The sequence below is a fragment of the Eulemur rufifrons genome, chromosome 7 (genome assembly GCF_041146395.1).
Source record: "Eulemur rufifrons isolate Redbay chromosome 7, OSU_ERuf_1, whole genome shotgun sequence".
Taxonomy (NCBI): Eukaryota; Metazoa; Chordata; class Mammalia; order Primates; family Lemuridae; genus Eulemur; species Eulemur rufifrons.
This window is the reverse complement of record NC_090989.1, coordinates 280071282-280098726: the sequence shown is the minus strand read 5'-3', so window position 1 is coordinate 280098726 and position 27445 is coordinate 280071282. Positions and strand designations below refer to the sequence as shown.

The 27445-nt window shown below is 54.6% G+C and overlaps 2 protein-coding genes across 8 annotated transcripts in view; one reads left to right on the top strand and one right to left on the bottom strand.

Moving 5' to 3' along the window:
* PTPA (protein phosphatase 2 phosphatase activator) overlaps window positions 1–10268 on the bottom strand; it is a 29046-nt gene extending 18778 nt beyond the window's left edge. The window contains exons 1-3 of one of the 3 annotated variants that reach the window (XM_069476920.1): window positions 9936–10268; window positions 3907–4004; window positions 1582–1668 (exon numbers count right to left, since the gene is read on the bottom strand). In XM_069476920.1, the coding sequence (XP_069333021.1) occupies window positions 1582–1668; window positions 3907–4004; window positions 9936–9966 (216 nt within the window). In that variant the 5' untranslated portion in view covers window positions 9967–10268. The remainder of the gene's footprint in view (window positions 1–1581; window positions 1669–3906; window positions 4005–9935) is intronic. The other 2 variants (XM_069476918.1, XM_069476919.1) reach the window with 2 other exon arrangements.
* Window positions 10269–10663: 395 nt separating this feature from the next.
* On the top strand, window positions 10664–24687 carry CRAT (carnitine O-acetyltransferase). 5 transcript variants are annotated; one of them, XM_069476926.1, is made up of 15 exons: window positions 10664–10918; window positions 12268–12626; window positions 13452–13715; window positions 16295–16413; window positions 17531–17584; window positions 18690–18855; window positions 19185–19359; window positions 20000–20178; window positions 20720–20820; window positions 21188–21307; window positions 21492–21614; window positions 21705–21840; window positions 22223–22285; window positions 23075–23212; window positions 23806–24687. In XM_069476926.1, exons 4-15 carry the CDS (start codon window positions 16370–16372, stop codon window positions 24019–24021), a joined length of 1515 nt encoding a protein of 504 aa, XP_069333027.1. In that variant the 5' UTR covers window positions 10664–10918; window positions 12268–12626; window positions 13452–13715; window positions 16295–16369; the 3' UTR covers window positions 24022–24687. The 5 variants fall into 5 exon arrangements, with proteins under 5 accessions (XP_069333027.1, XP_069333026.1, XP_069333025.1 ...); XM_069476921.1 differs by having other exon boundaries at window positions 10673–10918; window positions 12622–12762; XM_069476925.1 differs by lacking the exon at window positions 12268–12626 and having other exon boundaries at window positions 13452–13595.
* The last annotated feature ends 2758 nt before the right edge of the window (window positions 24688–27445 follow it).

The window sequence follows — 27445 nt, the reverse complement described above, 5'->3', positions numbered from 1 at the left end:
CTCAGTGAATCCTCCCCATGGGGCCATGAGTAGGTCTGTTGACTCTTGCCCAACTTCAGATGACGAAATAGAGGATCAGAAATGACAGAGTCACTAGTTCAAAAGTGACAGGTTACCAAAATGTCAGCCTGACTCCAAGCATGTAAACACACTGCAATCCTGCGAAAATAGCTTTCCAGCTAAGACAATACCAGGTTGGTGTGGATGTCTACCATCAAAGCCTCAAGGGCAATTAAGGACCCTGAAAGGGATTTAGCAGCTAAGGATTTGCTGGGGTAATTACAACATTCCCCTTTAATTAGCCCTCCCCCTCAACACTCCTGGCCCACTGAGCACAGCTGAGCATCCCTCCCCACAGGCTCAAGGAAAAGCCCTCTCCCTCCCCAGCCATCCTACACCCAGAGCCACAGCCCCAGAGCACTGGTGGGCCCAAGAGGAACCCAAAAAGCCACTGGTGGGCTGAGTCCCAAGTGAAAGCTGTCTAACCCCTGCACAGGCCTGACTCCTCTCAAGTGAACAGAACAGGACCTCAGCCACCCAACAGTCAGATAAGGGCCAAGAACAGGCAGTTCCACCAAGGGCTAGAAAAGAGGGCTAAGGGGAAAATGTTGGCCTTGGGGAAAGTAGAGAAACTGAGCTGGAGCAGGGCCAGACCTTTCCCAACAGGCCCCAGGCTGTGGGTAGACAGCTGGGTGGGCCAAGGCACTGAGAGAGGCTGCTCAGGCCCTGGTGTCTGTGATAAGAGACTCAAGGTGGCTCTGGGCCAACTGGGACATGAACCCAAGAGGCCACTGGTGGCCTGGGCCCTAGCCCTGAGAGATGGTAACCCCAGCAAAAGCAAACAACCTGCAAGACCATGCCTTCCGATGGGTATCTGCTTCCCCATCGCTCTTGCCCTTCCTACACCAAGCCTATCTCTGAAACACCATCCAAAAGGCACCTACCAGGCAGTGTGAACCCAAAGGCAAAAAAAATGTGTGCGCCCTTTGACTCAGCATTTCCAATTATAAGAATGAATCCTTAGGAAACAGATGTATGTGTAGGGATGTTCAGGGCAGCAATGTTTAGGGATACAACCGAGATTCTAAAGTCAACCCTCGGGGTTGTTCAAATAAACAAGGGTACAGCTCACCAAGGCAGCCAATTACACTGCAGGGGAAGAGGTGCTCATGATTTCCTGGGCTGTGTGCTGTCAACAGGGGCTGCTGCAGGTGTTTGGTATGAGGGGAAACATAGGGAGAGGTCAGTTTTTCTGTTAATGTTATAAACACATTTCTATTAGCGAGCTCTCCAGCGAGCACGTTTACTTTTGTAATCTTTTTTAATTTCAAAGGTTATAGAAAACCACCAGTTAGCAAAAATGCAGGCCATAAAACAGCATATTTACATTCATTCCAATTCTGTAAATATCCACCTATTCATAGATTTAAAAAATTAGAAAAATAGACACCAAAATGTGAAGTGCACATGTGTTTGGGTGATCTTATTTTCTGCACTGGCCTGGTGGTAAGCACTGAGTCCGTGTGACTCTCTGGAGCTATTTTTGGGAAGGCGGCTGCAGCAGGCTCCTCCTGTGCCTACCTCAGAGACTTTGTACTCGAAGGTCAGCTTCTTCCCCTTCACACCTTCGTTGAGGGTGAGGATGAATCCGATGTAGTCAGCATATGCCTACCAAATAGAGGGGAGAATGGGGATGGGGAGAGAGGGGCGGACTCCCCCCAACCAGCCCCTAGCTCCAACTTACCAAAGAGCTCCGAGCTGCCCCTGGATCCCAACCCAGTAGCAGGAGAAGTAGAAAGGTAATGCCAACACCCTACCCTTACCCTCCAAAAAAGCTGGCAAGCCAGTGACCATAACAACACCCTGACCTCCAACCAGTGTTTACTGAGTACTCACTGGCAGTAAAGAAATTGCCAGCAGCTTCTTTAAACAACAACCCCATGAGGTAGACACTATTGCTGTCTGCATTTTACAGATGAGGAAACCAAAAGAAGTGATTTGCCCAAGGTCCCCCAAGACTAAGATCTCATTAGACATGGAGCTAGGACCTAGCCAGCCTAACTCCAAAGCTGAACGGCTAAAAACTTGACCATTAGGCCATACAACCAGGAGGAGTTCAAGGAATACCACCAAGGGTCCCTCCCCCAGTAACGTTCCAGATGTCTCTCCCCATCACAGGCAGGCCAGGTTGTCTGGCTGCAGTGCAGATGCCTGCTCCCAAGAGAAGAGCTGTTTTCTGCCCACAGAGCAGTCTCCTAGCACACCCATCCCCAGCTGTCAACTGGACACTCTGTTCTCTGCTGGGCCGTAGTTATACCTGGCACAGGGATAAGAAAGCCCTGAGGAGCAGGCCTCTGGAGAGGCAGTTGCTGAGAGCAACTGACTCCTGCTCGGTCTTCTTTTACGTCCCTTTTCCCTCTCATTCTCTGCTTGTCCAAGCCATGTGGATGCTGAGGCAGCCACAGCAATCCCTGAGACAAGCCCTGAGACACAACCACTTAATATCTAGAATGGAGCATTCCTATACCAGGAGCCTTTCTGCCAGCCCATGGAATGACCCCCAACAGGCCAAGGGAATTATCCAGGGCCCCTCCCCAGCCCAGGGCAGATCTGAGCCCTTGAACACTATAGCCACTGTTCACAATCATTCTTATCTGCAAAGCACACTGGAATACAAGGATAGAAAGCAGCAAGGGGAAGTGTCACATTTGGATTCAGACAAACAGGTTCAGGGTAGAGCAGTGGTTCTCAATTGGGGCGCTCTGGCTCCCAGAGGATATCAGAAAATATGTGGAGACATTTTTGGTTGTGACAACTGGGGGATGGGGTGCTACTGGTATGTAGTGGGCAGAAGCCAGAGATGTTACTGAACATCCTGCAATGTACATGACAAAGAATTATCCGCCCAAAAATGTCAACAGTGCTAAGGTTGAGAAACCCTGAGGTAAAGCAACCAAGATGGCAGACAAAAGGACTCAAACCATGTCCCTGAACAGTTGAAGAGACGATGCTGTCCCTAAGCTAAAGGAACTATTCAATCTGGTGAAGACATGATAACCATCTCTAAATATTTAGAGGGCAGGCTTGTGAAGGAGGAATCAGATAAGCTCGGAAAGCCCCAGTGAGGACAAGGCGCAGAAGCTGAAGCAATGTAAGCACAGCAGACTCCTCACAGAGAGCCTGCCAGCCATGCAAGGAGCCCCCGCCTGCCCTCTATACAAATGATGACCTCTGTACAAGTGACACTCTCTAGCCCGGATGACCAGATTGGGGATCGGTGCCCAACTGGAACTGGACCCAAGGCCTTCCCTGAGAATTTGAAATTGATATTCTTTTTCTCAATCTGTCTTTCCACAGCCTATACCAGAAGCATGGGAGATACAAGCTGTTATCTTCTGCCCACCATTTGGGCTGAGCAGCATAGAAAGGCAGTCTGTTACCAGTGCTCTGAGTCCCGACTCCCAGGTATTTTCACACTGAGTCACATCCCTGGCCAAGGTTTCCATCAGATAATCTCTTCTCCCCTTGATGCCCTGCCTCCCACACTTGCTGTTATTTGCAGCCAAGAATCAAAGTGACCCACTCTACCATTGAGAACACTCATTTTCAGCCAATAGAGTAACACTCAAGGGGCAATGGTTTATGAGAAACAGGAGCAGAACTCTTCGAGGTTACCCTGGCACTGGCCCCGAGACCTTGAGGATAAAGCATCTCTGAGTGCTGTCCCCGAGGTGGAGGGACACCCAGCTCCTTTGTCACCTCACTCCCTAGCTTCTGACAGCTCAGGTTCCAAGGGCAAGAAGGGCCAGGAGCTCATAGCCCCATTCATGCCTAGAAAACCACTGTCTTTGAAAAAGCCCACGTTTCTCACCCTGTTCCAACCTACAGTGCAGACACCACTGGTACCTGAGAACGCTTCCATTTGCCCATGTCTGGAACTGTGTGGATCTCCTTTTTTGGAATAAGGAAGTTCTGAGTGGCTGGAGGGATCTCCTCCGAAGAATCTTGATGAAGAAAATGAAAAAACAAATAGGTAAATGGAATCCTCTCCCCAACACACACACACACACATACACACACACACACACACACACACAGGTGCGCGCGCTGTGTCTCTCTCTCTCTCTCTCTCTCCTCTCATTCGCTTTTAAATCAAGAGTCCAACACCCGAGCTCTAGCATAAACTAGACATGCTAAGCCAAACCCACCAGTCCCCTGCCTTTCCTCACCCTGCAAGGAAAAAAGAGCAGGGCAGTATGGACAATCCCTTCAATAACCATGCCCTCCCCTCCCACTCCCCACCCAAGCAGGACAGTTAGAAAAATACAACCAAGTTAACATTTTAGACACACACAGGCAATTCAAAGAAGAAAAAAAATACAAATTGCAACAAACATTTGAACAAAAACACCAACCTCCAGCAAAGACATGTAAATTATATGTGATCTCTTTTCCCAAATAACTTTGGCAGATTAAAAACATCTGGCATTAGTTCTGGGAAACGGAAACAGGAACTCTCCTGCACTGTCAGTGGGACTGTTAGTTGGTAGGACCTGCTAAGGAGGCAACTCAGCACTATCTTTTGAAGTAAAAACTGCATGTATCCAATGAGCCAATAGTTCTACTTATAGGAATCTACCCTTCATATGTGCTCATAGAAATAGTCAAAGATATACACAAATGTACTTCTTGCATCAAAAAAATTAGAAACAACCTAAATATCAATTGATAAGATGATGAGTAAATAATGATATGCTCACATAATGGAAATCATCATACCTTTTTTTTTATTATTTGAGACAGAGTCTTGCTCTGTTGCCCAGACTAGAGTGCCGTGGCATCAGCCTAGCTCACAGCAACCTCAAACCCCTGGGCTTAAGCGATCCTACTGCCTCAGCCTCCCGAGTAGCTGGGACTACAGGCATGTGCCACCACGCCTGGCTAATTTTTTCTATATAGATTTTTAGCTGTCCAAATCATTTCTTTCTATTTTTAGTGGAGACGCGGGGGTCTCACTCTTGCTCAGGCTGGTCTTGAACTCCTGACCTCAAGTGATCCTCCCGCCTCAGCCTCCCAAAGTGCTAGGATTACAGGCGTGAGCCACCGCGCCTGGTCTCATCATAGCTTTTTTTTTTTTTTTTTTTTGAGACAGAGTCTCACTCTGTTGCCCGGGCTAGAGTGAGTGCCGTGGTGTCAGCCTAGCTCACAGCAACCTCAAACTCCTGGGCTCAAAGCGATCCTCCTGCCTCAGCCTCCCGAGTAGATGGGACTACAGGCATGCGCCACCATGCCCGACTCATTTTTTCTATACATATATTTTGAGCTGTCCATATAATTTCTTTCTATTTTTAGTAGAGATGGGGTCTCGCTCTTGCTCAGACTGGTCTCGAACTCCTGAGCTCAAACAATCTGCCCACCTCGGCCTCCCAGAGTGCTAGGATTACAGGCGTGAGCCACCGTGCCCAGCCTCATCATAGCTTTTTAAAAGAATAAAATCTATATTGCTGACATAGGAAAGACGGCTTAGACATTAAAAAGTAAAGAAAGAAAATTGCACTACATTATACATAGTATCATCCTATACTTGTAAAAACAACTATATATACTAATTATAAATAACACATACACGTATTAGTACGGCCATACACTGCATAACAACATTTCCGTCAGCTGACAACAGACTGCTTACACGACAGTGGTCCCATGAGATTATAATGGAGCACATACAGAAACCTAATATTTGGCACTTGATGTTGGCATTGCAGATCAAGTAAGGGAAGTGACTGATGTTCAGTAATGGGGCCGGGACATTTAGTTTTCCATATGAAATTATATACATAAATAAAAATATATATACCATCTAGGTTTATGTAAGTATACTCTATGATGTTTGCATAAAAGGAAATCACCTACCATCACATTCTCAGAACATAGCCCTGTCATTAAGCAATGCATGACTGTATACACAATGCAAAAATTTAAAGGATTAAACACCAAAGTTACTGATGGTAATCTCTAGGGGGTGTGATTTATGAAGGACTTCCATTTTCCAAGTTACATGTTATTTTTAAATACAAGTATACAGTACTTTTATAATCAGAAAAAAGACATAATTTTAAATGTTTTCACATCTTCCAGAAGGTGAGGGAAAGGAAAACCCAGCGCAGTTCAATGTGGTGACCTACAGGCAAACTTCATGCCAAAGCTAACTATTAAATACTTACTAGAAGTGGCCTCTCTAGCCAAAGATATCTTCCCAATACTTAGGACTCCCTTCACTTTGTCACTTTGTGACACACTGGAAAATATAAGCCCTCAATCCTTTCTTCATAATTCCAAGATCTGAAAAGCTCTGAAAACCTAGTTTTTAAATAAATTTATCATGGCCAGGCGAGGTGGCTCGCGCTTGTAATCCTAACACTCTGGGAGGCTGAGGCAGGAGGATTGCTTCAGGTCAGGAGTTCAAGACCAGCCTGAGCAAGAGCAAGACCCCGTCTCTATTAAAAATAGAAAGAAATCATCTGGACAACTAAAAATACATATAGAAAAAATGAGCCGGGCATGGTGGCACACGCCTGTAGTCCCAGCTACTTGAGAGGCTGAGGCAGTAGGATTGCTTGAGCCCAGGAGTTTGAGGTTGCTGTGAGCGAGGCTGATGCTACGGCACTCTAGCCTGGGCAACAGAGTGAGACTCTGTCTCAAAAAAAAAATTTATCACAAGCTCACTTGGTATAATTGTAGGGGCCGCCCCTGGGCAGGAAATTGGTTTTTGCCCAGAGTCAGTGAAACTGGATGTGCTTCTTGAGGCCAGAGATCAATAGGTCCTGCACACGGTCTGTGGATGACCAATAGGTCCGCACACGGCCTACTGATCATATAACCTGTTCCCTGTGACTGATAGCCAAGGATCTGTGGTCTTGCACGCAAGCCAAGGCATCTCATTGTCTGCACGCAGTGATGAGGCCAGGAGGTTGAGATGCAAACATTCACCTCCCTTGAGCAATCACTCTTAACGAATGGAACAGGTTACATCAAGGCATCAGAGAAAGTCACGCACCAGGAAGTAGCTGCGGGGCAAAAAGTATAAAAATAAAGCGACTGCCGCTTTTCAGTGCTGCAGCCTTGAACCGTCTTCGTGCGTCTGTGTGTTTTTTGTGTGTCTGTTTGTTTCTTTATGTTTATGTGTTCATCCCCTGTTCTGTAATCGGGCCGCGACAATAATACCTAAACCTAAATGAGGATATTTATAGGCTTTATGTATCTCACTTAGTGAGGGTATTTATATATTTGCTGAGGTAATTTTGATTATGGAGTGCTGTTTTCTGAGATATGGAAAACTCTGAATTCTAAAACACACCCAGCCTCAAGGGTTTTGGATAGGAAGTTGTAGACCTGAATTTACAATCGGAAAAGTACTTTTGTAATCAGAAAAAAGCCACAATTCTAAATGGAGTTTCTGTATTTTCCAGGTGAGGGAAAGAGAAAGAGAGGGAAGAGTAAAGAACTATCAGTCACTCACAATGCAGTATAAATTTGTCCCACTGCTTTTCTCCTAAAACCTAGCTGACATCAGCTGCATGGAAAAAAAGGGACAGAGACCTACGAAAGCTCTGGAACATGTGACATTTAGGGGAATAAAGCCTGCTGGAGAGGTCCTGAGGAAAGGAAAGTGCCAGGAGTCTTGGAGACCTAAGGAAAAGGATAGAGAATCCAAGATACAAGCAAGACAAACCTCTGCACTTAAAAGTCAAACCAGGGCCACAGAAGAGACCAGAAGCTCTCTTCCTCCTACCACCTGTCCTGCAAGTCCTGTTCCCAGAACCCAAAATCGAGGACCCTGCTATTAGTAAATTGCTACTTCAAGTAAGATGCTAAATAAAAAGCTTTGTAGGCCAGGCTGGTAACCCAACCACATTGCTTTTATGGGAAAATGCATTCCACATTCCAAATAATCAACTTGCAAATGATCTTTGGGAACACAACCCATTTGTAAGTCTGAGAAAACTGTTCCCTGCCAGGGAACAGCCCTCCTGACATTATTTCACAGGGATATTTCATGGGGAGGAAAGCCCCCAGACCAGATTCCGTTCCTCAACAAAAGGCTATGTTCCAAGAAGCACTGTAACAAACTACTGATGAAGCACACATAAATTGCCAGAATATACAATCCCAAACAGAAGAAACAAGGCTTCAAAGACAGGACTGTGATAAATGAAGACACATCCACAGTCTCTCTAGTCTCAGATTCTGTCTCTCACAAGGTGCCACGGGACAGTGGATCCCCTACGAGCTCACAGTACAAGATGGAAACATCCAGGGTTTTAGAGTTGTTCCTAAAAAAATGCCAAAGAGTAAAATATATAGTATTATCAACTACCATTTGGGAAATGGTCTACATGTTCAACCTGTATAACTCTGAAACTTTGAAAAGGATAGCAGCAATCAACATTTACTGACTACCTACCATGTCCCACACTTCTCACACATCTTCTTATTGAATGAATACACACTACAAACTCTATGAAGAAAGTATAGTAGCCTCATTTTACGAGATAACTGAGGCTCACAGAGGCTGTGACTTGCCAGGCAGAGCCTCGCTGGTGTGACTCCAAAATCCAATGTTTTCACAGCTATATTGAGTTAAGAACTTCTTTACACTTGTTCCAAAAAGTCCTGTCCTTTCTCAAAGGAGGACCACCTCCAGGGACCTGAATCTTTCCAGACATAGATAATCTCCCTGAGCCCTCCCCTCTCCCTCACTGCACAGGCTCTCTCCTCACCTCACCCCTACTCATCTTCAGAGACACATTCATCTTACTGATAATTCTGGTTGCATTACATCTCATATCTCTTGATGTCATTACCAGAACTTCTAAGGGCACATGAACAGACGTTTTGTACAAAAATATTATGAAATAAATGTCTGGCTTTGAATGCACTAACAGACCAAACCTAGCTCTTTGTTCATCAGTTTTTGGGGGCATGGTAAGGATGCCTCATCTGATTTTCAAAATTTCTCTCTTCTGAGACCTTCCCAGGGATCACAAAATTTGAGACAGGGTAGAAGGACTATCAAATGCTTTCAAAATATCAGCTGTGTTTGGCCAACTTATTTGCCCCTCAGCCAGAATTTTAAGTTATCTATGGCCAGTCCGTCTGAGCTCAAGGGGGGTTAGCAAACAGCCTTCCCCTAGTCCAGCAAAGTCTCCATAACAAGATCCCTCCCTAGTACCTCCAGCCCAGTTATGAGATGAACTAAAAAGAGGCCACGGTGTAAATAAAAGTTACAGAAGGTGATGCCAGAGAGAGACTCTCATCTCCTTGCACAACCAGCCTTTTTAAATTAGTGGTTCAGACACTAAGGGCTGTTTCTCTCAATAAATTCTCCGCAACTGAAACCCCAGAGCCCAGCCTCCAAGAGGGAGAGAGAACAGGTGGATGAAGAGTGGGGAGGGCGTGGAGGAGGGCTGAAAATGCCGGCCAGGCAGGCACTGATTCAGAGAGCACCGCCTCCCCAGCGGGGTCCAATACAGAAGACAGCGATCTCAATCACTTTTCGCCCCCATCCCTGGCAACTTCCCCAGCAGGTCAACGGCTTACTCAAGCACGCGCTGCCCAGATGTGGAAAAGACCTCCCTTTCTGGCCACCGCGCTGCCCATCAGGCATTCCCCAAATCCCAGGGTTGAGGCCCACCCACCAGCCCTTTGCAGCCCCTGGTTCTTGCCCTCTCTCCCGACGACCCCCCACCACCTCTCCCTTAAGGCCCTTCGACTCCTGTTCCACCTCGGGGCCCACGAACTTTTGCCCCTCGGGTTCCTCCATCTCCTGACCCTTCCCCGCCTGAGTCCCCCGACACCACACCCCCTCCCGGCCCCCACGCCTGGCACCGACCCCGCGTCCCCACCCCACGCCGGCCCGGCCCTGCCAGCCCTACCTGGCGGCGACTGCCGTTCGCCCTCAGCCATGTTGATCCCGCCGGGAGCCGGCCCGGATGCCCGCAGTCCCCTCTCACCTTTCACCCGCCGCACCCACCCTGCCTTCCCCGACTACACCACAGGCTCCGAGCTTTCCGAAGAGAAATAAGCGCCGGCTGGCTATAACCGAACACCGAGAATTAAAGTCACCCCAGCGAAGACGACCGCCATGCTGGTGCGGGGCACTCAGAGAGCATGCCCACCAACTGCCGGCTCGCGCCTACCGCGCTGACGGGGGCTGCGGCCATGTTAGTGCGGGGCAGTCGGGGAGCATGCGCACCAACGGCTGCCCGGCCGGCTCACGCCCTGCCCTGGCCGCTATGCTTTCGCGGGGCGTCAAGTTTAGTTGGTGCGCAGCCACGTTTTTGCCGGGCAGTTCCCACCTGTCATCTTTGTGGGTGACACTGACATTTTCCGGTCAACATGGTTGTGCCTTCCTACCACTCTGAGAGTTACGCTCAAGGACACCACACGCACTTGGAGGGGTGCACACCACCGCCTCCAACATCTTTGATGGCATTTGGAGGCGGGAGGGAGAGAGCTGGATGGTGACCTCGCCCTGCCCCCTTCTCGGGCACCGGCACCTCGCGGGGTCTCCCAACGGCTAACTCTCCCTCGGCCCCGCGCCGACAGCCCCGCCCCGCTGGCCCCACCCCCGGCGGTGGCCCCGCCCCGGGCCCGCAGCTAGCCGCCCGGGGCCCGCTAGCCGCCGAGGCCCCGCCCCGCGAGTCCTTCTCCCGGGGCCGCCTGCCCGCCGTGGGCCGGGCCCGGTGGGTGGGCGCGGGGCCGCTTCCACCGGCTGGCGGCGGTGACGCGGCGACCTTGGCCCGGAGGCTCCAGCGGAGACCAACCGAGACCCCAGCGGCCACGACAGCGCGGACTTTGCCCAGCGCGGGAGGCGGAGCGGACTGCAAAGATGTTAGCCTTCGCCGCCAGGACCGTGGTGAGTGCGGCCGAGCCCCGGCCGGAGGGCCCTGGACAGGAAGGGCGGGCCGCGCAGCTGCGCCCGCGTCGGGAAGCGGGCCGCTAGGGCGGCGCAGCCGGGCGGCCGCTGTCCCACTCGGCCTCCAGCTGGTGAGGTGGGGTCGGCAGGTGGGCGTCCCCGTTTGGCAGAGGAGGGAGTTGAGACGCAAGGTCAGAGGCGGGATCGAACCCACATCCTGCGGCACTCAGTTCCAACGACCGGGAAAAGATAGTGGGGACCCTGGCTTCAGTCAGCACCCCACCCTTAGACCCGGATTCAAGGCGGGGAGAGACCAGCCCGACATTTCAGTCTCCCAGTTATTCTCTGACTCACACCCCCTTCGCGCGCGCGCTCGGGCTGAGTGGTCTCTGCGGTGAGCCAGAGCCACTTCTCTGGCCGAATCCAGTTGGTCTGCCTCCTTGGGTTTATCAAATGTCCTCTGGGGTATTGTGTGGCCAGAGGAGCTCACGGGGAGGCATCAAGCTAGGCTGCTCAGAAAGGCCTCAGGCTGGCAGGTGGCAGCAGGTGGCAGCCTCCTTCCCCAGCCTGTCCACATGTAGCCCTCAACCCCTCTCCACCGGCCAGCCTAGAGCGAGCAATGCTGCCATGCTGATCTGGGTTCCTTTCCTCTCTGATTCAGGCATATCCCTGTTTGTGCCTCACTCTGTCTCAGACAGACACTGTGGGGCCAGAGGGCTGAGGGTACAGGTCCAAGCGCAGACCTGGGGGCTCTGCCAGGTGTTCCAGCACCCTGAGCTCCACTCATCCTTGCAACTGCCACCCAAGCCGTGTCCCATCCCACAGACAGGTCCTCCAGCCAGGACCAGACTGGCCTGGTTACTTCACTGCCAGGGAAACTGAGGCAAGGAGGAACTTGGCCCAAGTCCCCTGGATCTGCTAATTCAAGTCTTGTCCAGCCCCCAAACCAGCATCCTTTGGTTTATTTTTTGTTTGGTTGGTTTGGTTTTTTTGAGACAGAGTCTTACTCTGTCGACCAGGCTGGAGTGCAGTGGCACCATCACAGCTCGCTGTAGCCTCGAACCTCTGGGCTCAAGCCATCCTCCTGCCTCAGCCTCCCGAAGTGCTAGGATTATAGGTGTGAGCTACTGTGCCTGGCTATTTGGTTTATTTTTCATAGCAAAAGTCTTCCACTCTTGGCCCCCAGCTGAATGAGCCACAGCTCGGAGAAGACAGCCTTCATAGAGGGGTGGCCCAGAAGGGCCCCAAGAGTGTGGGAGAGATAAGGAAATGGGCAGTGCTCTTGGCAGCCCCTGTCTGCTGATGGCCCTTTCCTACTGTCTGCTCCCTTGCACCAACCCTGATGTCAGGACTGATTTTAGGACTGTGGTATAGCATTCCAGCCAAGTTTTCTTTTGTCAGGAAGACCTACATAGATTCTGACAGGTGGATTTTTTTAATGCTTCTTGGCCTGCCTCCCTGGCACTGAGCCCACCCAGAGAGCTGGGAGGGAGCGTTCCAGGTTTTCTCATGCTGCACTGCCCACCAGCAGCCTCCTCACTGCTCCCGATTTCTCTACTTCTGAAAGCTCGGGAGGGTGGAGCAGCTTCTGGAGTCCAGTAGCTTCCTCTGTCACTGCCCCAACCCCAGATGCCACCACAGCCATCGCCTCCCCCTGCCGCCCTGTCTCCCCCTGAACCTTGGCTCTTCTCTTCTCTTTCCAGCCCAGGCAAGTGGCTGCCTCTTGCTAGGTTCCGCTCGTGCACTTGGTAGCACAGTTAGGCTTAGAGATCCAGCCAAGGCAGACAGACAGGGCTCAGAACCTCAGTCCTGCCATGGAGGAGGACGGGCAGCAGAGAGAGAAGGTATGGAACAAAACAGAGCTTCTGCCACTTGCCCGCCTACCGTGCCAGCAGCCTCGGAACTCCTGTCTCTCTTTCTGCCCACCTCCAGAGTCTGCTGGGCTCTCTCTCTCTGCCACCTTTCACCGTCCATGCCAGACCACCCAGCTCTCTCTCGCTGCAGCACTGCCCTGCACCATCGTCCCCCCACAAGGCAGGAGAAAGCCTGAGGCCCCCTCACCAAGGACACTGTCATTGTCTGGCTCGCTCTGATTCTCTCTTCTCCCCTCCTTTTCTCAACCGGGAAAGGGTGGGAGAGAAGGAGGTGGGGACCTCCGGGAAGGAGCAGTCTTCCCTCTGCTGGCTGGCTTCCCTTCCCAGGGACAGGAAGGCAGAGTCTGGGTATCCAAACAGGTGGGAGGTCCCCCTCACCTCTGCCACCCCAAAGGTACCATTTATCTTGACTTGGTTCCCCTGAGCTCTGCCAAGACCAGTGGCCACACCCCACCCTCCTCCATCCCTACCTGTGTCTCCGGGCCCCTGAGAGGCGGGGACACCTACAGCTCAAGGGCTGGGAGGCCAGGGAAGGCTCCACCCAAGAGGCCATCTCTGCCCCCAGGGATGGGCACATAAGTGCCCAGAGCTGCGGCTTTGGGCTTGCCAGGGCTCCCAGAGCTGGTGAGAGAAAGAACAGGATGTTCTGCTGCCCACAGGTGAAGCCTCTGGGCTTCCTCAGGCCCTCCTCCTTGACGAAGGTGTCAGGCCGCTTCAAGGCACACCAGGATGCGCTGCCGCGGCTGCCCGTGCCCCCTCTCCAGCAGTCGCTGGACCATTACCTCAAGGCACTGCAGCCCATCGTGAGCGAGGAGGAATGGGCCCAAACCAAGAAGCTGGTGGACGAGTTTCAGACTTCAGGAGGCGTAGGGGAACGCCTGCAGAAGGGGCTGGAGCGCAGGGCCAGGAAGACAGACAACTGGGTGAGTAGGATGGCACCGGGGCTGCGGCCTGTAGCTAGCTGCACGCACAGAATTCCAGTATCAGCTGCTCCTGCACATTCATTTGTTTGCTCCACTGAATTTCCTCAACACTTACTCTGTGCCTGGCACTCAGCAGGGCTCTGGAGGAGCGAAAAGAACATAGTTTCTGGCCTCCTGGAGCTGACTTTCAAGCAGTGGGGAGAGAACGTGATGGGCAGGATGCAAGTCAGTGGACGAGGTTGTTTCAGGCAGTGAAGTTCTATGGAAATATAAAGGGTCAAGAGGAAGAGGAGGGCTGGGGACAGCAGTGTCATCATGCTGGGTGTCAGGAAGGGGCAGGGGGTGGGCCTGAGACATGAGGGTCTCAGACAAACAGAGGGACTCAGACAAACAGAGGGAACAGCAGGGGCAAAGGTGGCAACACCTGTGTGTGCCAGGACAGAGGCAGGAGTAGAAGGTGGGGGCAGGGGCTGCCATGTAGAAGGATCTTGGACTTGAGCTCAGGGGGACAGCTTCCGGGGGCAGGGTGCCCTTCAGTGATCGAGTGCCCTGGTTCTGTGTCCGATCTGTTGCACAGGTGTGTTTGGTTTGGACACTTGCTTTTGTGTATGCATCTGATACTCCTACACAAAGATGAACAACAGGGCCCTGCTGCTGGGTTGAAGCCAGCATGGGAGGCAGAGGCGAGGGGAAGGCTGGTGCCATTGCCCTGAGGTAGATGTGGCAGGCTGGGCCTGGCACTGCCAGGGTGAGCAGCCAAGTCATTAGGCCCAGGAGTCTTTTGGTGGGAGTGCCAATGACACTTGCTGATGGGGGGGAGGCGGGTAGAGTCGGGATGTAAAACATCAGTGGGGTTTGGGGTGGGGCAGATTTGCCGAGATCCCGATGACCAAGGCAGAAGCTGGCTTGTGGGAGAACAGCAGAGCTAGGTTCTGGCCCTGTGAATACTGTGCTGTAGGAGGTGCCATGGAGTGAGCAGGTTGCACTCCGAGCCTGGGGCTCAGGGGTTGCTGGGAGGCTGCACACCAGAAGGGAGGCATTGGCCCTTGGGTGGCATTTAATAATCCTCAGCAGGTCAGAGCCTCAGACTCTGGAATTAGGATGCTTACCCTGCAAGGGCCCAAGAGAGTCTGGGGTCCACTGGTTTTCCAATTTAGTTTAGCTATGGGACTCCTTCAACAGAAGCTTCTGGCCAAGGGGGCTCCCTCTGCACTCAGAGGGCCCCTGAAGGGCCTCTGCCACCACCTGGCAGATTCTCACTGAGGGAATGCCCATACCTGCAGGGTCTCCCCTTGTCTCCCAAGCTCTGGCCAGAGGCTCAGGGATCCCTAGTGGAATATGAGCCCCTAGCTGAGTCCCCAAGGGGAGGGAGCTCCTGTGTGCTCCTCCCTGATCTACAGTTGAGGAAAGTCCCAGAGAGGTAGTCCAAAAGCCTAGGGCCACACAGCAGCTCTTAGGGAGGCCCTGTGCTACACAGGAAGGTCTGGCTGACTCAGGGGCCCAATCCTTAGGGGCCACCAATCACCTGCTGTGCAGCCTGAGACAAGTTGCCTCCCCTTCACCCCTTGCCCAGGGCCCAAGGCCAGTGGCCTGGTGCCACAGGGGAATCTGTACACATCCTGCTGCTGTTTGCAATGGGGTGAGGAAGGCTATTGGGGACCTGGAGTTCTCTGGGGCTTGAGGGACCTGCCAGAGAAAGGTGTACTAGGTGTGTGCTGGGGGGTGTTGCAGTCAGCACAGAAGGCTCAAGGGTGACAGTCACTTGGAGTGTACACAGCCCCAAGATAGGCACCTTTAACACCACACCCAGAGCTGGTCCCCCGGAGAGACCCTCAGCCCAGGGCAGAGGACGGACACCCAGGGTGGAAACTCAGAGTGTGTCACCCACATCTTGTCATGACTTACCCTCTCAGTGAGCTCCCCTGAGGAGTGCCCTGACCTTGAGATCAAAGTGGGTGGCTACTCCCGGGTCTGAGGCCACAGGGAGGCCAGAGTCCCTCAGGCTGCTCTGACACCCTGGTCTCCTGCCTCCCTGGAGAATTCCCAGCTGGTGACAGCCAAAAACTCACTCACTGGACTTTCTTTTTATATATCTTTCCCTTTTTTCCTTTCAATCTATTCAGGCGTACACTTTTATTTATAAATGTCTTAGAGTCATTGACAGAAAACTTTTAAGATAAAGAAAAATCATTCACCTTGCTGCCCCTTCCACCTCTCCCAGGTTTCCTTCCACCTCTCCCAGGTTTCCTTCCACCCCTCCCAGGTTTCCTTCCACCTCTCCCAGGTTTCCTTCCACCTCTCCCAGGTTTCCTTCCACCCCTCCCAGGTTTCCTTCCACCCTTTCTCTCGCATCTCTTTCTCAGCAGTGTTGTCGATTTCTCCTGCGAACGCTGACTGCCCAGGCTGAGGGCAAGATGCTGGTCGGGTAGGGGGCGAGGAGGGTTTCTGGATCTAAGCACTCATTTTGAGAATCTCCACAGAGTGAGCAGAGGGCATGGGGCATGGCCGGGTCCCCTGGCCCCGGGGAGGAAGGGCCCCAGGTCCCGCCCCGCTCCTGACGGGCTCTGGTCCTTCCCCAGCTGTCTGAGTGGTGGCTCAGGACAGCCTACCTCCAGTACCGCCAGCCTGTGGTCATCTACTCCAGCCCGGGCGTGATGCTGCCCAAGCAGGACTTCGTGGATCGGCAGGGCCAGCTCCGGTGAGCGGCTGGGGCTGGGGGGGCCCGAGGCAGCGGGGGCAGGTTTCTGGGTGCTTCCAGGGCCCTTAAGTCCACTTGCCCCCAGAGATCATGGGGGTCCCAACCCCCTTCATGGTTCATCCCCACAAACAGCCTTATGGAGGGGGATCAACATCCCCTTTAGCGATGGGGAGACCTCGGCTCAGAGCAGTAAAGGGAGCTGCCCAGGTGCCCCATTCAGGATTGGCTGATCCTGCGCAGGAAGCAGGGTCTGTCCAGCTGCAGAACTTCCTGTTAACCACCAAACCTCTGACTGAAGGCACGCCCACGCCCAAGCCTGAGGCCTCCCCACCACCCCAAGCTTGGTGCCTCCTCCCCACTCTGCTCAGCTGGCCACAGGGTGACCTTTGTACACAGTCCCCTTTTCCACATTCGTCCATGACATCTGCCCTGGCCCCTATTCCAGTCCTACCAGAGATAAAAATACCAGTGACAGGGATCTCCTGCCCAAGGACCAGCCACTTCTGCCACCACCTGCTTCTCTTAAAGGGACCAGGGCACCTGGGGAAGGGTTGGTTCTGGCCCAAGAACTCAAGCCAGGGTCCCCATGTCGGGGGCCAGGGCAGCCCCAGGAATTGGGGCTGATTGATACGGGTCAGAAATCCCATCTTTATTAGCCCAGACAGTCCAGTGAGGAAGGCCAGGCTGAGAGAGGTGGCTTGGAGACACGTCAAGCCACTCCCTACCCCTTCACCACCCCCAGGGGCCTGGGTCCCTCTATAGCTGATGGTTCGGGGCATAATGACGTCCCCTCCAGACTCCAGACAGTGGTTCAGGAACTTGGGCCCTTTGTAATCCAGCCACGTGCAACACACGGTGGTTGACTAGCGCCAAGTCCTGCCAGGCCCCTGGCCTCCAGCGGCTCCCTGAGTCCTGACAGCCTCCCTCTAGAGCTAATGAGGAAGCAGGCACAGAGGGGCCAGCTGGGACTCCCAGCCCCTGCCCTGAGGCGCAGGGGCTCTCTGAGCAGTGAGGAAGGAGGGAAAACTAGGCCTGCCCCTCACCCAGCAGGTGTCCCTGGCCCAGGGGCCCCCCTCACAGTGTCACATAGCTTGTAATCTCTCATTGATCTTTCCAGATTTGCTGCCAAACTCATCGAGGGCGTGTTGGAGTTCAAGGCCATGATTGACAAGTGAGCAGCCCCACCCCTGCCCAGGCCTGCCTAATTACCACAGCCACCCCTGACGGGGGCCCTGTCCTAAGCCCTGTTACTTTCACTTCCTGTTGGCTCAGCCTCTGGTGGTGTTTGGGAGACTGAGCACTGAGGTTGTCCTCTGCTCCAGCTGCTGGGACCTCTTCCTGGTAATCCTGCCCCATCCTATCCAAACAGGACCCTGTGGCCAGGCGCACTGGGTCAGCCTGTGATCCTAGTACTTTGTGAGGTGGAGGCAGGAGGATCGCTTGAGGCCAGGAGTTTGAGACCAGCCTGGGGAACATAGTGAGACCCCTGTCTCTACAAAAAAAAATTTTTAAATATTAGTAGGCTGGGCACGGTGGCTCACGCCTGTAATCCTAGCACTCTGGGAGGCCGAGGTGGGAGGATCACTCGAGGTCAGGAGTTCGAGACCAGCCTGAGCAAGAGTGAGACCCCCCGTCTCTACTAAAAATAGAAAGAAGTGATTTGGACAGCTAAAAATATATATAGAAAAAAATTAGCCGGGCATGGTGGCGAGTGCCTGTAGTCCCAGCCACTCCAGAGGCTGAGGCAGAAGGATTGCTTGAGCCCAGGAGTTTGAAGTTGCTGTGAGCTAGGCTGACGCCATGGCACTCTAGCCAGGGCAAAAGAGTGAGACTCTGTCTCCAAAAAAAAAAAGAAAAAAAAAAAAGCCTAAATATTAGCTAGGCGTGGTACACATGCCTACTTGTAGTTCCACCTACTCAGGAGGCTGAGGCAGGAGAATCCCTTAAGCCCAGAAGTTCCAGCCTGCAGTGAGCCATGATTGCACCACTGTACTGTAGCCTGGGTGACAGAGTGAGACCCTGTCTCTTCAAAAAAATAAAAACGGAGGTTGACTCACTTCCTTATCTCCCCCTTGGCAAATTGAAGCCCAGAGAGGGCAAGGCAGGGAGTTTCCAGGTGATTTGCCTTAATTGGCCCTCTGCTCATGCTGAGGGGGTCACAGGGACACCAACCGTGAGCCCCCACTTGGCCTGACCCTGCTCCCACCAGGACCTGGCCTTGCCCTCCTCCCCACTTCTGTGCCCAGTGGCCCCTCACTGTCCCTGTGCCCCTGCAGTGAGACTCTGCCTGTGGAGTACCTGGGGGGAAGGCCCCTGTGCATGAACCAGTACTATCAGATCCTGTCCTCTTGCCGCGTGCCGGGCCCCAAGCAGGACTCGGTCAGCAACTTCAGCAAGACCAAGAAACCTCCCTCGCACATCACAGTGGTGCACAACTACCAGGTGGGTAGCCCCGCCCACGGTTGCCAACCCCCACCCTGCTGCAGGGGAGGAGGGAGGCAGGACCAGCACCCCCAGCCCACATGCCCATGTGCCCCAGGAACGCCATCCCCTGGCGGCTCCACTGGGTGCCCAGGCAGCCCCAGCCTGAGGGAGGCCAGGAGGGGCTGCAGGCCTGCCCAGCACAGGAGGGCGATCCAAGGGCCTCCTCCCACTCCCGCTCCACCCCCTCGGCTGGGCCGGGCCTTGTGAGTAGGCAGGGGCAGGGAGAGGCTGCTCTCAGCCTGAGACCCCACCCAGCCCCCTTCTCTCCACCCACCTGTGCCCGACAGTTTTTTGAGCTGGATGTGTACCACAGCGATGGGACGCCCCTCACCTCCGATCAGATCTTCGTGCAGCTGGAGAAGATCTGGAATTCATCACTGCAGACCAACAAGGAGCCCGTGGGCATCCTCACCTCCAACCACCGCAACTCCTGGGCCAAAGCGTACAACACCCTCATCAAAGGTGCCTCCAGGGTGGGGGTCCCGTGCTGAGGCCACACAGCCGGGCCTCTTCCCACACCTTGGCTAGGCCAGGCAGGAGGCCCGGCAGCCATGTTTCCCCTGGATGCTCTCAGCTCAGAGCAGGTGTTGGCAGTCCCATTTTATGGATGAGGAAACCAAGGCTCAGTTTGGTTAGGACAGTTTCTCTCGGTTAGGTAGCAAGTTGGGCTTAGAGTCCAAGTTCTCTGGCTGAGGAGCCTCCCCTGCCTCCACACTCTGCCTGCCCCCCAGGGCCCCCCAAACCTCCAAAGACTGTATTGGTTGGGGCATTGTCCCCAGACTCAGACTGCCACACCGGCTCCCTGTGTCACCCTGGGCTTCCATTTCCCCGTGTCTAAAGTGGTCCAGGTGTTGGGCCCTGTGTCACAGGGCGCTCGCTGTGAGGCTACAGGGCCCCGTTGGGTGCAAAGCTCTGAACCCAGGCCCAGCACTTAGTGAATTCCAGGGAGGCTCCCTGAGGTGGAGAGCTCCCCATCCCCAGAGAGACACAGACAGGCCAGAAGAGCCCCAGGCAGGAGGCCACAGAGGGGCGACATGTCTCCCTCAGGCCCTGAGACTCACCCCCATCTTGTGCCCCCACCCCCTCCCTCATGCTGCCAAAGACAAGGTGAACCGGGAGTCAGTGCGCTGCATCCAAAAGAGCATCTTCACCGTGTGCCTGGACGCGCCCGTGCCGCGGGTCTCTGAGGACGTGTACCGCAACCACGTGGCCGGCCAGATGCTGCACGGGGGTGGCAGCAAGCTCAACAGTGGCAACCGCTGGTTCGACAAGACGTTGCAGGTGAGGGCCCAGCAGGGCGGTGGCTCCCACCCACCCACACACACACCTAAACGTGGTCCTCTGCAGCCTCACGACTTCCTGCCCCTCCTGGCCGGCGTCCCTGGCCTCCCAGCTTATAAAGCAGGTGGGAAGCCAGCAGGCTGGACGCTGCTGTAACTACCAGGCAGCCGGCCTGTCATTACTGTCCTGCCCGCTGGCCCGGAAACTGCTGTCACCCTCAGCACGTCATAGTGAGCCTGGCATGTGGGTCAGGCAAAGTGATGTGATCTTTCTTTCCCTCTCTGCACCCGTGAAAGGGGCGGTGGGAGACCTTTCTGGTAGGGTAGTTCTGAGGACTCAGGTGTGCGCAGCATGGGATGTGCCTGAGACGGGCTGCCCCGCACACCGGGTGAGTGCTAGCCATTATTGGTCACAGCAGCAAGTCAGCATGACCCCCTGAGATGGCTGCAGACAGGCCCTTCTCAGGAGTCCCAGCTAGAGAGTGGCTGGGTCGGGAGCCGCCTCAGCGGTCCTAGGGCTGATGGGGTTCCCACTTCCACAGTTCATCGTGGCGGAAGATGGCTCCTGTGGGCTCGTTTATGAGCACGCAGCGGCAGAGGGGCCCCCCATCGTCACCCTTGTGGACTATGTGATCGAGTTCACGTGAGTATGGTAACATCCTGCCCAGCTCCCCAGCTCCTGGTGACAGGTGACACATAGGTGACAGACCTGGCTCGTAGGGGAATGTCACTCTCCTTTGCACCTAGGAACCTGCTTTTTCAAAGGAAGCCAGCAGATCTGGGTTTGAATTCTGGCTCTGCCACTTCTCAGACCTTAGAGGAGCCCCTTCCCCTCTCTAGGCCTTCTCCATTGGCCCCCGAAAGCTGGAGTGAAGGCAGTTTCCAGAAGAGCCAGCCTGAGTCTCCCTGGGCTGCCCTCAGATTCAGGGACCCACCCTCCCCACCCCAGTCCCAGCACAGACCCAGGCTCTGGGGGCCCCCACGAGGCTGAGGCCCCGAGTTCTGTGCAGGAAGAAGCCTGAACTCGTTCGGTCTCCCATGGTGCCCCTGCCCATGCCCAAGAAGCTGCGGTTCAACATCACCCCCGAGATCAAGAGCGACATTGAGAAGGCCAAGCAGAACCTCAGCATGTGAGTGTGCACCCCCGCTGGCCCCATGCTGGGTGGGCAAGGCCAGGGCCCTTGAGCCTGAGAGGCTCCTGTGCCAGGTCTGTCATCGTACCCTGTCTGGTTCTGAGACTGCTCCCAGGCCTTCCCTGGGGTTGGCAGGGGCTGCCGGCAGCCTGCATCTCACCTGCTCCTCCCACACCCCCAGCATGATCCAGGACCTGGACATCACAGTGATGGTGTTCCATCACTTTGGAAAGGACTTCCCCAAGTCTGAGAAGCTGAGCCCAGATGCCTTCATCCAGATGGCCCTACAGCTGGCCTACTACAGGTGCACTCCACCTGCCCACGGAGGGATAAGGCCTGAGGTCAGGGGTGGGGCAACCTCCAAGGGATGTGCTCAGCTCTGTTTCCCACCCAGGATCTACGGGCAGGCGTGTGCCACCTACGAAAGTGCTTCTCTGCGCATGTTTCACCTGGGCCGCACAGACACCATCCGCTCAGCCTCTGTGGACTCACTGGCCTTCGTCAAGGCCATGGATGACTCTAATGTGACGGTGAGAAGTCTGAGGCAAGAGTGGGTGGGCTGGGCTAGAGCTACCTCCCTTCCTGTTCACTCTGTCAACACACATTTACCTACGGTATTCTAGCTCTGTGATGGGCACTGAGAATCTAACAGAAGATGGATCCATGAATTTAGCTCTGAGCTTCCTGGCAGCCAAAGAGAAAAGGGAGCCACTCAATTGTCCATTCACATATTCATCAGCAGTAAGCATCTGCTATATGTCAGGCCCTGGCTGAGGACTGAAGAGTTGGCAGTTCCAAGACTTGCATTTAAGGAGCTCAGAATCTCATGCTGGGTGGGGAGTGGGTTCCTGTGGTGGATGAGGAACAGGGAAGGGACAGTGCTTCAGCTCCCTCTGCCCTTCACCCCTCCAGGAGCATGAGAGGGTGGAGCTGCTACGGAAGGCGGTGCAGGCCCACCGAGCCTATGCTGACCGAGTGAGTAAGCCCTGCCCGTCCCCACCCACTTGTCCCTTAGCATCTCCCACCTGTCCTTCCACTTGCCTGTCCATGCCTGCAGCAAATGGCTGCCAACCCTTAGCTAGGACCACCCCTCCCCTTGGAGCCTTGAAGCACCTGGAGCAAGGCTGAATATCCCCATTTTAAAGTTGGAGAAACTGATGTTGGGCCCAATAACTGCCCAGTCCCGGGTTCCAGGGTTAGCACAGGCCCCTGGCCCTTGGGTCATGTGCTGCCTGACGCGGAGGGTGCACATGGTCCAGCAGCCCGGGGTTCCTGCCTTCCGGCAGCTTGGGCCAGTCAGAGAGCTGGTGGCCTGGGTGGCCATCCTGGCCCTGTCTATTAGCACCTGTGTCCAGGCTCTGACCATGCCCAGGCTTTGACCAAGTTACGTGCAGATGTCCATTTAGATCTCACTGCCACCCTGCAAGGGAAGTTTAGGACTGTCCCCATTGTGCAGATGAGGACACCAAAGCTCTAAGATGTAAGTGACCTGCCAAAGTCCCACAGCCACGATAGGGCTAAGCCACCTGGCTCAGGGCCTGTGCTCTTAAATCCTGCACTGTCCTGCCTCCCGAGGCAGATCTCTGCCCCTCCCTGGGCCTCAGTTTCCCCACCTATGTGCAAGGGCTTTCCTGCCTGGACACTCTGGTCTCATGGGTCCAAGGGGCCAGTGACTATAAGGGACAGTACTGCCACAAGCTGAGGAGGGCAGGGATGCCCTGTGGGCCTGCAGCCCCTGCTTCTGACAGTCCCCAACCCCCTCAGGCGATCCGCGGGGAAGCCTTCGACCGGCACCTGCTGGGCCTAAAGCTGCAGGCCATCGAGGACCTGGTGAGCATGCCCGACATCTTCATGGACACCTCCTACGCCATTGCCATGCACTTCCACCTCTCCACCAGCCAGGTGGGCCACTGCTCCGGGCGCTCAGGGAGGCGGTGGGGAGAACCCTCTGACAGTTGGACCTTGGGGGTGACGTGGCCCATGCAGGCCACCATGGGCCCACTGTCAAAGCCGCTGAGTTACAGAGGAGGAGCAGGGGGAGGGGCCCTCTCTGCAGCCCAGGCAGCTAGGAAGGCGTCAGGGCCCCCTCCACCCCCCCATGGGAGAATTGGCTTCATTCATTCACTGGTCAGATATAAACAAACGTCTGGTCTGTGCCAGCCTGTGCTGGACTACAGCAGGAGACAGACCACAGTCCCTGCCCCGCAGGGGCTTGCAGTTTAGGCAGCGAGACAGGGATGGCCCCTGGAAGTGCTGAAGACTCAGGGGAGTCCCAAGGAGGGAGCAGCTAGAGCCCCCAATCCCTGGGAATGTCAAAGAAGGCTCCCTAGAGGAGATGACAATAGGACTCCACCCCTAAGGATAGGAGGGAGTAACACACCTTTTAGAGAAGAGGAAGGGGTGTCCCAGCAGGGCACAGTGGGAGCCGAGACATGGAAGGGCAGGATGGTGCCACCGCAGGGCAGAGATGAGAGCTTTAGTCTTGCCGTCCCCAGGTCCCTGCCAAGACAGACTGCGTCATGTTTTTTGGGCCTGTGGTCCCAGATGGCTACGGTGTCTGCTATAACCCCATGGAGACCCACATCAACTTCTCCCTGTCCGCCTACAACAGCTGCGCAGAGACCAACGCCGCCCGCCTGGCGCACTACCTGGAGAAGGCGCTCCTAGACATGCGGGCCCTGCTGCAGAGCCACCCTCGGGCCAAGCTCTGAGCCCCCCGCCCCGCCTCAGGCCTGCCAACGCCACAGCCAAGCACACCTTGGGGGGGGGGGCCACCCACCAGGGAGCAACTCCTTTGTTCCCTCTTCCCTGGTCCCCCCCAGATGTGACTGAGCTACGGACAACATCCTCTAGTGGGGCCTACAGGCCCAAGCCAAGTGCCTTGAGAGGGTTACCCCCAGCACCTGCTGTGGCCTGAGGCCCGGGTGCTGAGTGAAAAAGCTGAGTAGGATGTGAGACCCAGGCCCCTGTGTGTCATCCACTGAGGCCTCCTCTGGGGAGGCGAACCAGCCTAGCCCATCCCGGCCAGAGCAGGTTACTGGCCAGGGCTCCTTTTCCCACTGTCTTAGCTCTGGCTGCTCCCGGAGGCCACATGTATCTCCTCCAGGCCAGGGGCCAGGGGCCAGGCCAGGCCAGGCCAGGCCAGGGCTACACTGATCCCTGAGCTCCCAAGGACCTGTATCTGGGCCTCCCTGAGGACTTGTCCCAGCCCATGCCACATGGTGGGCGCCATCCCCTGCATGGCAGCCATGCTCTTCTGGATGATGCAGCCACGAGCCCTGGCCCTCTTGCTTCCACTCAGCCCAGTTCCCGAACCATGTTCGTGGTTGTATAATGTCAGCATGCAAGGTGATTAATAAAGGGGAGATGTGTTTGTTGGTGAAGAGGTGTTTCAGCTGAGGGGCAGGAGGGGTGGAGTAGGTGCCTGGCCTTGCCGCCTTCCAGCTTTCCCTGGGTCTGGGAGCTGGTGCCCAAGCAGCCAGTGGGCCCTGTGGCTCCCAGAAGAGGAGTCTTCAGGCCTGGGTGAGCTCTAACCTCAGGGCACTGGGCCAAGAATGGTGCCAGACCCAGGGTTCTGTTTGTCACCAGCAACTTCCCACCTACCTTTAGCTTGGGCCGTGGACTGTGGGTGGGATCACTCTCCCAGGGGACTTCAGGTTCCAGTAGGCCCAAGTCTGATGGGGTGGGCAGTGTGGCTGCGCCCCACGTGTGCCCAGCAGGAGTTGTAGTAGAGTGAGTACGCTTGGCCCAGCCACTGCCTGGGGAGACACCGCTAGGGGCTGTCTGGGGGAAGCGGCCACCTGAACAGAGCCATGCACCTGCCCCCAGCCACATGTGCCTGGTAGAGGAAGAGTGTCCTGGCAAAGTCAAGTGCTCTGTTTGCAGAGAGAGGAGAATCTCTGTCTCAGAGGGACACTGGCCCTTGAGGACGGCACATGTGAAACCCCCAGGGTGGAGACCCGGCCAGCGTGGGGCGGGAGCCGTTGGCCAGCCTGTGAGTGCTTCACGGCCTGCCTGACCTAAAACAGTCACGTGAGGGTGGGACCTGTGCTTTTCTCCATTTTTAAGATGAGGAAACAGGCTTAGGTCAAGGTCCCCAGGACACTAAATGGCAGAGCAGAAGTTTCCAGAGGCCACACTTGTCTCCTTCAGGCCAGGGTCCAGGGAGCCCCTGTAGCCAGGCCCCCAGCCCCAGGTCACATCCACCCAGATGTCCCAGGACAGGGGGTGGAGAAAGAGGGAGGCCATGGGTGGAAACTGCTCCAGTCTCAGGCAGGAGGGAGGACAGGGCCATAGCCTGGGAGGCACAGGAAGAAACAGGCAAGCCTGGGTTTTGATCAGGCACTGGGACCTGCCAGGCCTGGCCAAGTCTCCTCACGCCACATAAAGGTGGGCGCTGCCCAAAGCCCCAGGGAACACGAGGGGGAGCCTGGACATGGAGTGGGCGGTGCCCTAGGCAGAAGGAGGGGTAAACAGGCTGACCCAGAAGAGAATCAGGCTCTGCTCTGCCACCCGGAGAGCTTGGGCCTCTGGGTCACTGGTGCCCCCGCTGGGATGACCAGGAGCCCCAGGAGGCAGGGCTCACAGCAGCCGCTGAGGGAGCGGTGTGAGCAGCACTGGGGTGGGCCATACCCAGGCCAGCCTGGGGCAGCAGCAAGGACAGGAGAGGGAGCCATCCCAACAGATTCCTGAAAGTCACCCAAGAACCACATAGGTCTGAATATACGTAGGGCAGGATTCTTTTCCCCAAAAATTACTCTTCGTAAATGAGGACATCCCTGGACATCTGAGCTGCCATAGGTCTCATCATATGGAGGCTCCCCCAGTTCTTTAGAGCCACAAAGTGGCGTTCGGGGAGGACACATTCAGCATCTAAAATGGCAGCAGTCACTGTTAGATGGAATACTTGGCCCCTAGTGGGAAAAAGAAAGGCAAAGAAACAATGACATTTAGTAATTCCTCCTGACACCTCACACTTTGCAAGTGCTGGATGTGGAATGAGCAAGTGCTTTAAAGGTCTCTGGAAATGCAGCAGGGAGGTGTCGGCTGGGGAGAGTGTCGACATGCTACTACAAGACAGAGCTTAAAAATCCAACGGTCTGAACGTTATGCCAGCGGCACTGTGCCTTGGGATGAAATTTCTAGTGCTGGCATCTACGGTCCCTTTTCTGCTGGTTCTCAATCATGGTGTCTTATTTCCTTTCATACATGGTCATCTTTGTCTATATCTTGTTCACGGTAATTTAAAAACTATTTGACAAATAATTTTAAGTCTAGGATGAAAGCTTCTTCCTCCAGAAATTTGTTTGCTTCTGCCACACACTACCAGTCTGAAGTCACCTTAACTGAATGTTAAGGTTCTGCAGACCACCGGGGGGACCTAGACCCAGCCTTCAAACCCATAGGAGGATGAGATTACTACTGACTCACCCTCACCCCCAGGGTGTAGCTGTTGCATAGCTCAGTGGATCAAGAATTAGACTGCCCCCCCTTGGTTCAGCCCTTGGGTTTGACTTCAATTCACCTCACTCCTACCAGGCTCTAAAAACCCAGCTTGGTTTGCAGTTATTTCTTCCAAAGCAAGATATTCACCCATCTACACACTCAGAAGTACTGAATTAAAGTAGAGATGTTTATCCTGGCGCCTTAGGAAAGGCAAGCCAGCTGCCCCCGTCCTCAGGCGGTCCTGCACAGGAGCAGCTAGGCTTAGGGCGAGCAGAGAGGGAGATGGAGACTGAAACTTCCTGAGGCTGAAGAACATCCATTATGGGACACAGGGCCCCCTGGAGAGAGGTAACCAGAAGCTGGATAGAGCCCGGTGGAAAATGTCGGAGATCATTCAAACCCCTGCCAAGGGGATGCAGGAAAATAGGTATCTTTGAGATGGCTATGATTTTTTTTTTTTGAGACGGGGTCTCACTCTGTCACCCAGGCTAGAGTGCAGTAGCCTGATCATAGTTCATTGTAGCCTCAAACTCCTAGGCTCAAGCGATCCTCCTGCCTCAGCTTCCCAAGCAGCTGGGACTGTAGGCGTGCACCACCACTCCCAGCTAATTTTTAAATTTTTGTAGAGAGGGGGCCTCACTATGTTGCTCAGGCTGGTCTCGAACTTCTGGCCTCGAGCAATTCTTCCGC

Bases quoted from the DNA above. Each gene is read 5' to 3' on its own strand.
- CRAT (XM_069476921.1), top strand. From the start codon at position 12,733: ATGGAGGAGGACGGGCAGCAGAGAGAGAAG. The intron at 18,856-19,184 runs GTGGGTAGCCCC...TGTGCCCGACAG, and splicing joins CAGTGGTGCACAACTACCAG to TTTTTTGAGCTGGATGTGTA. The intron at 19,360-19,999 runs GTGCCTCCAGGG...ATGCTGCCAAAG, and splicing joins GTACAACACCCTCATCAAAG to ACAAGGTGAACCGGGAGTCA.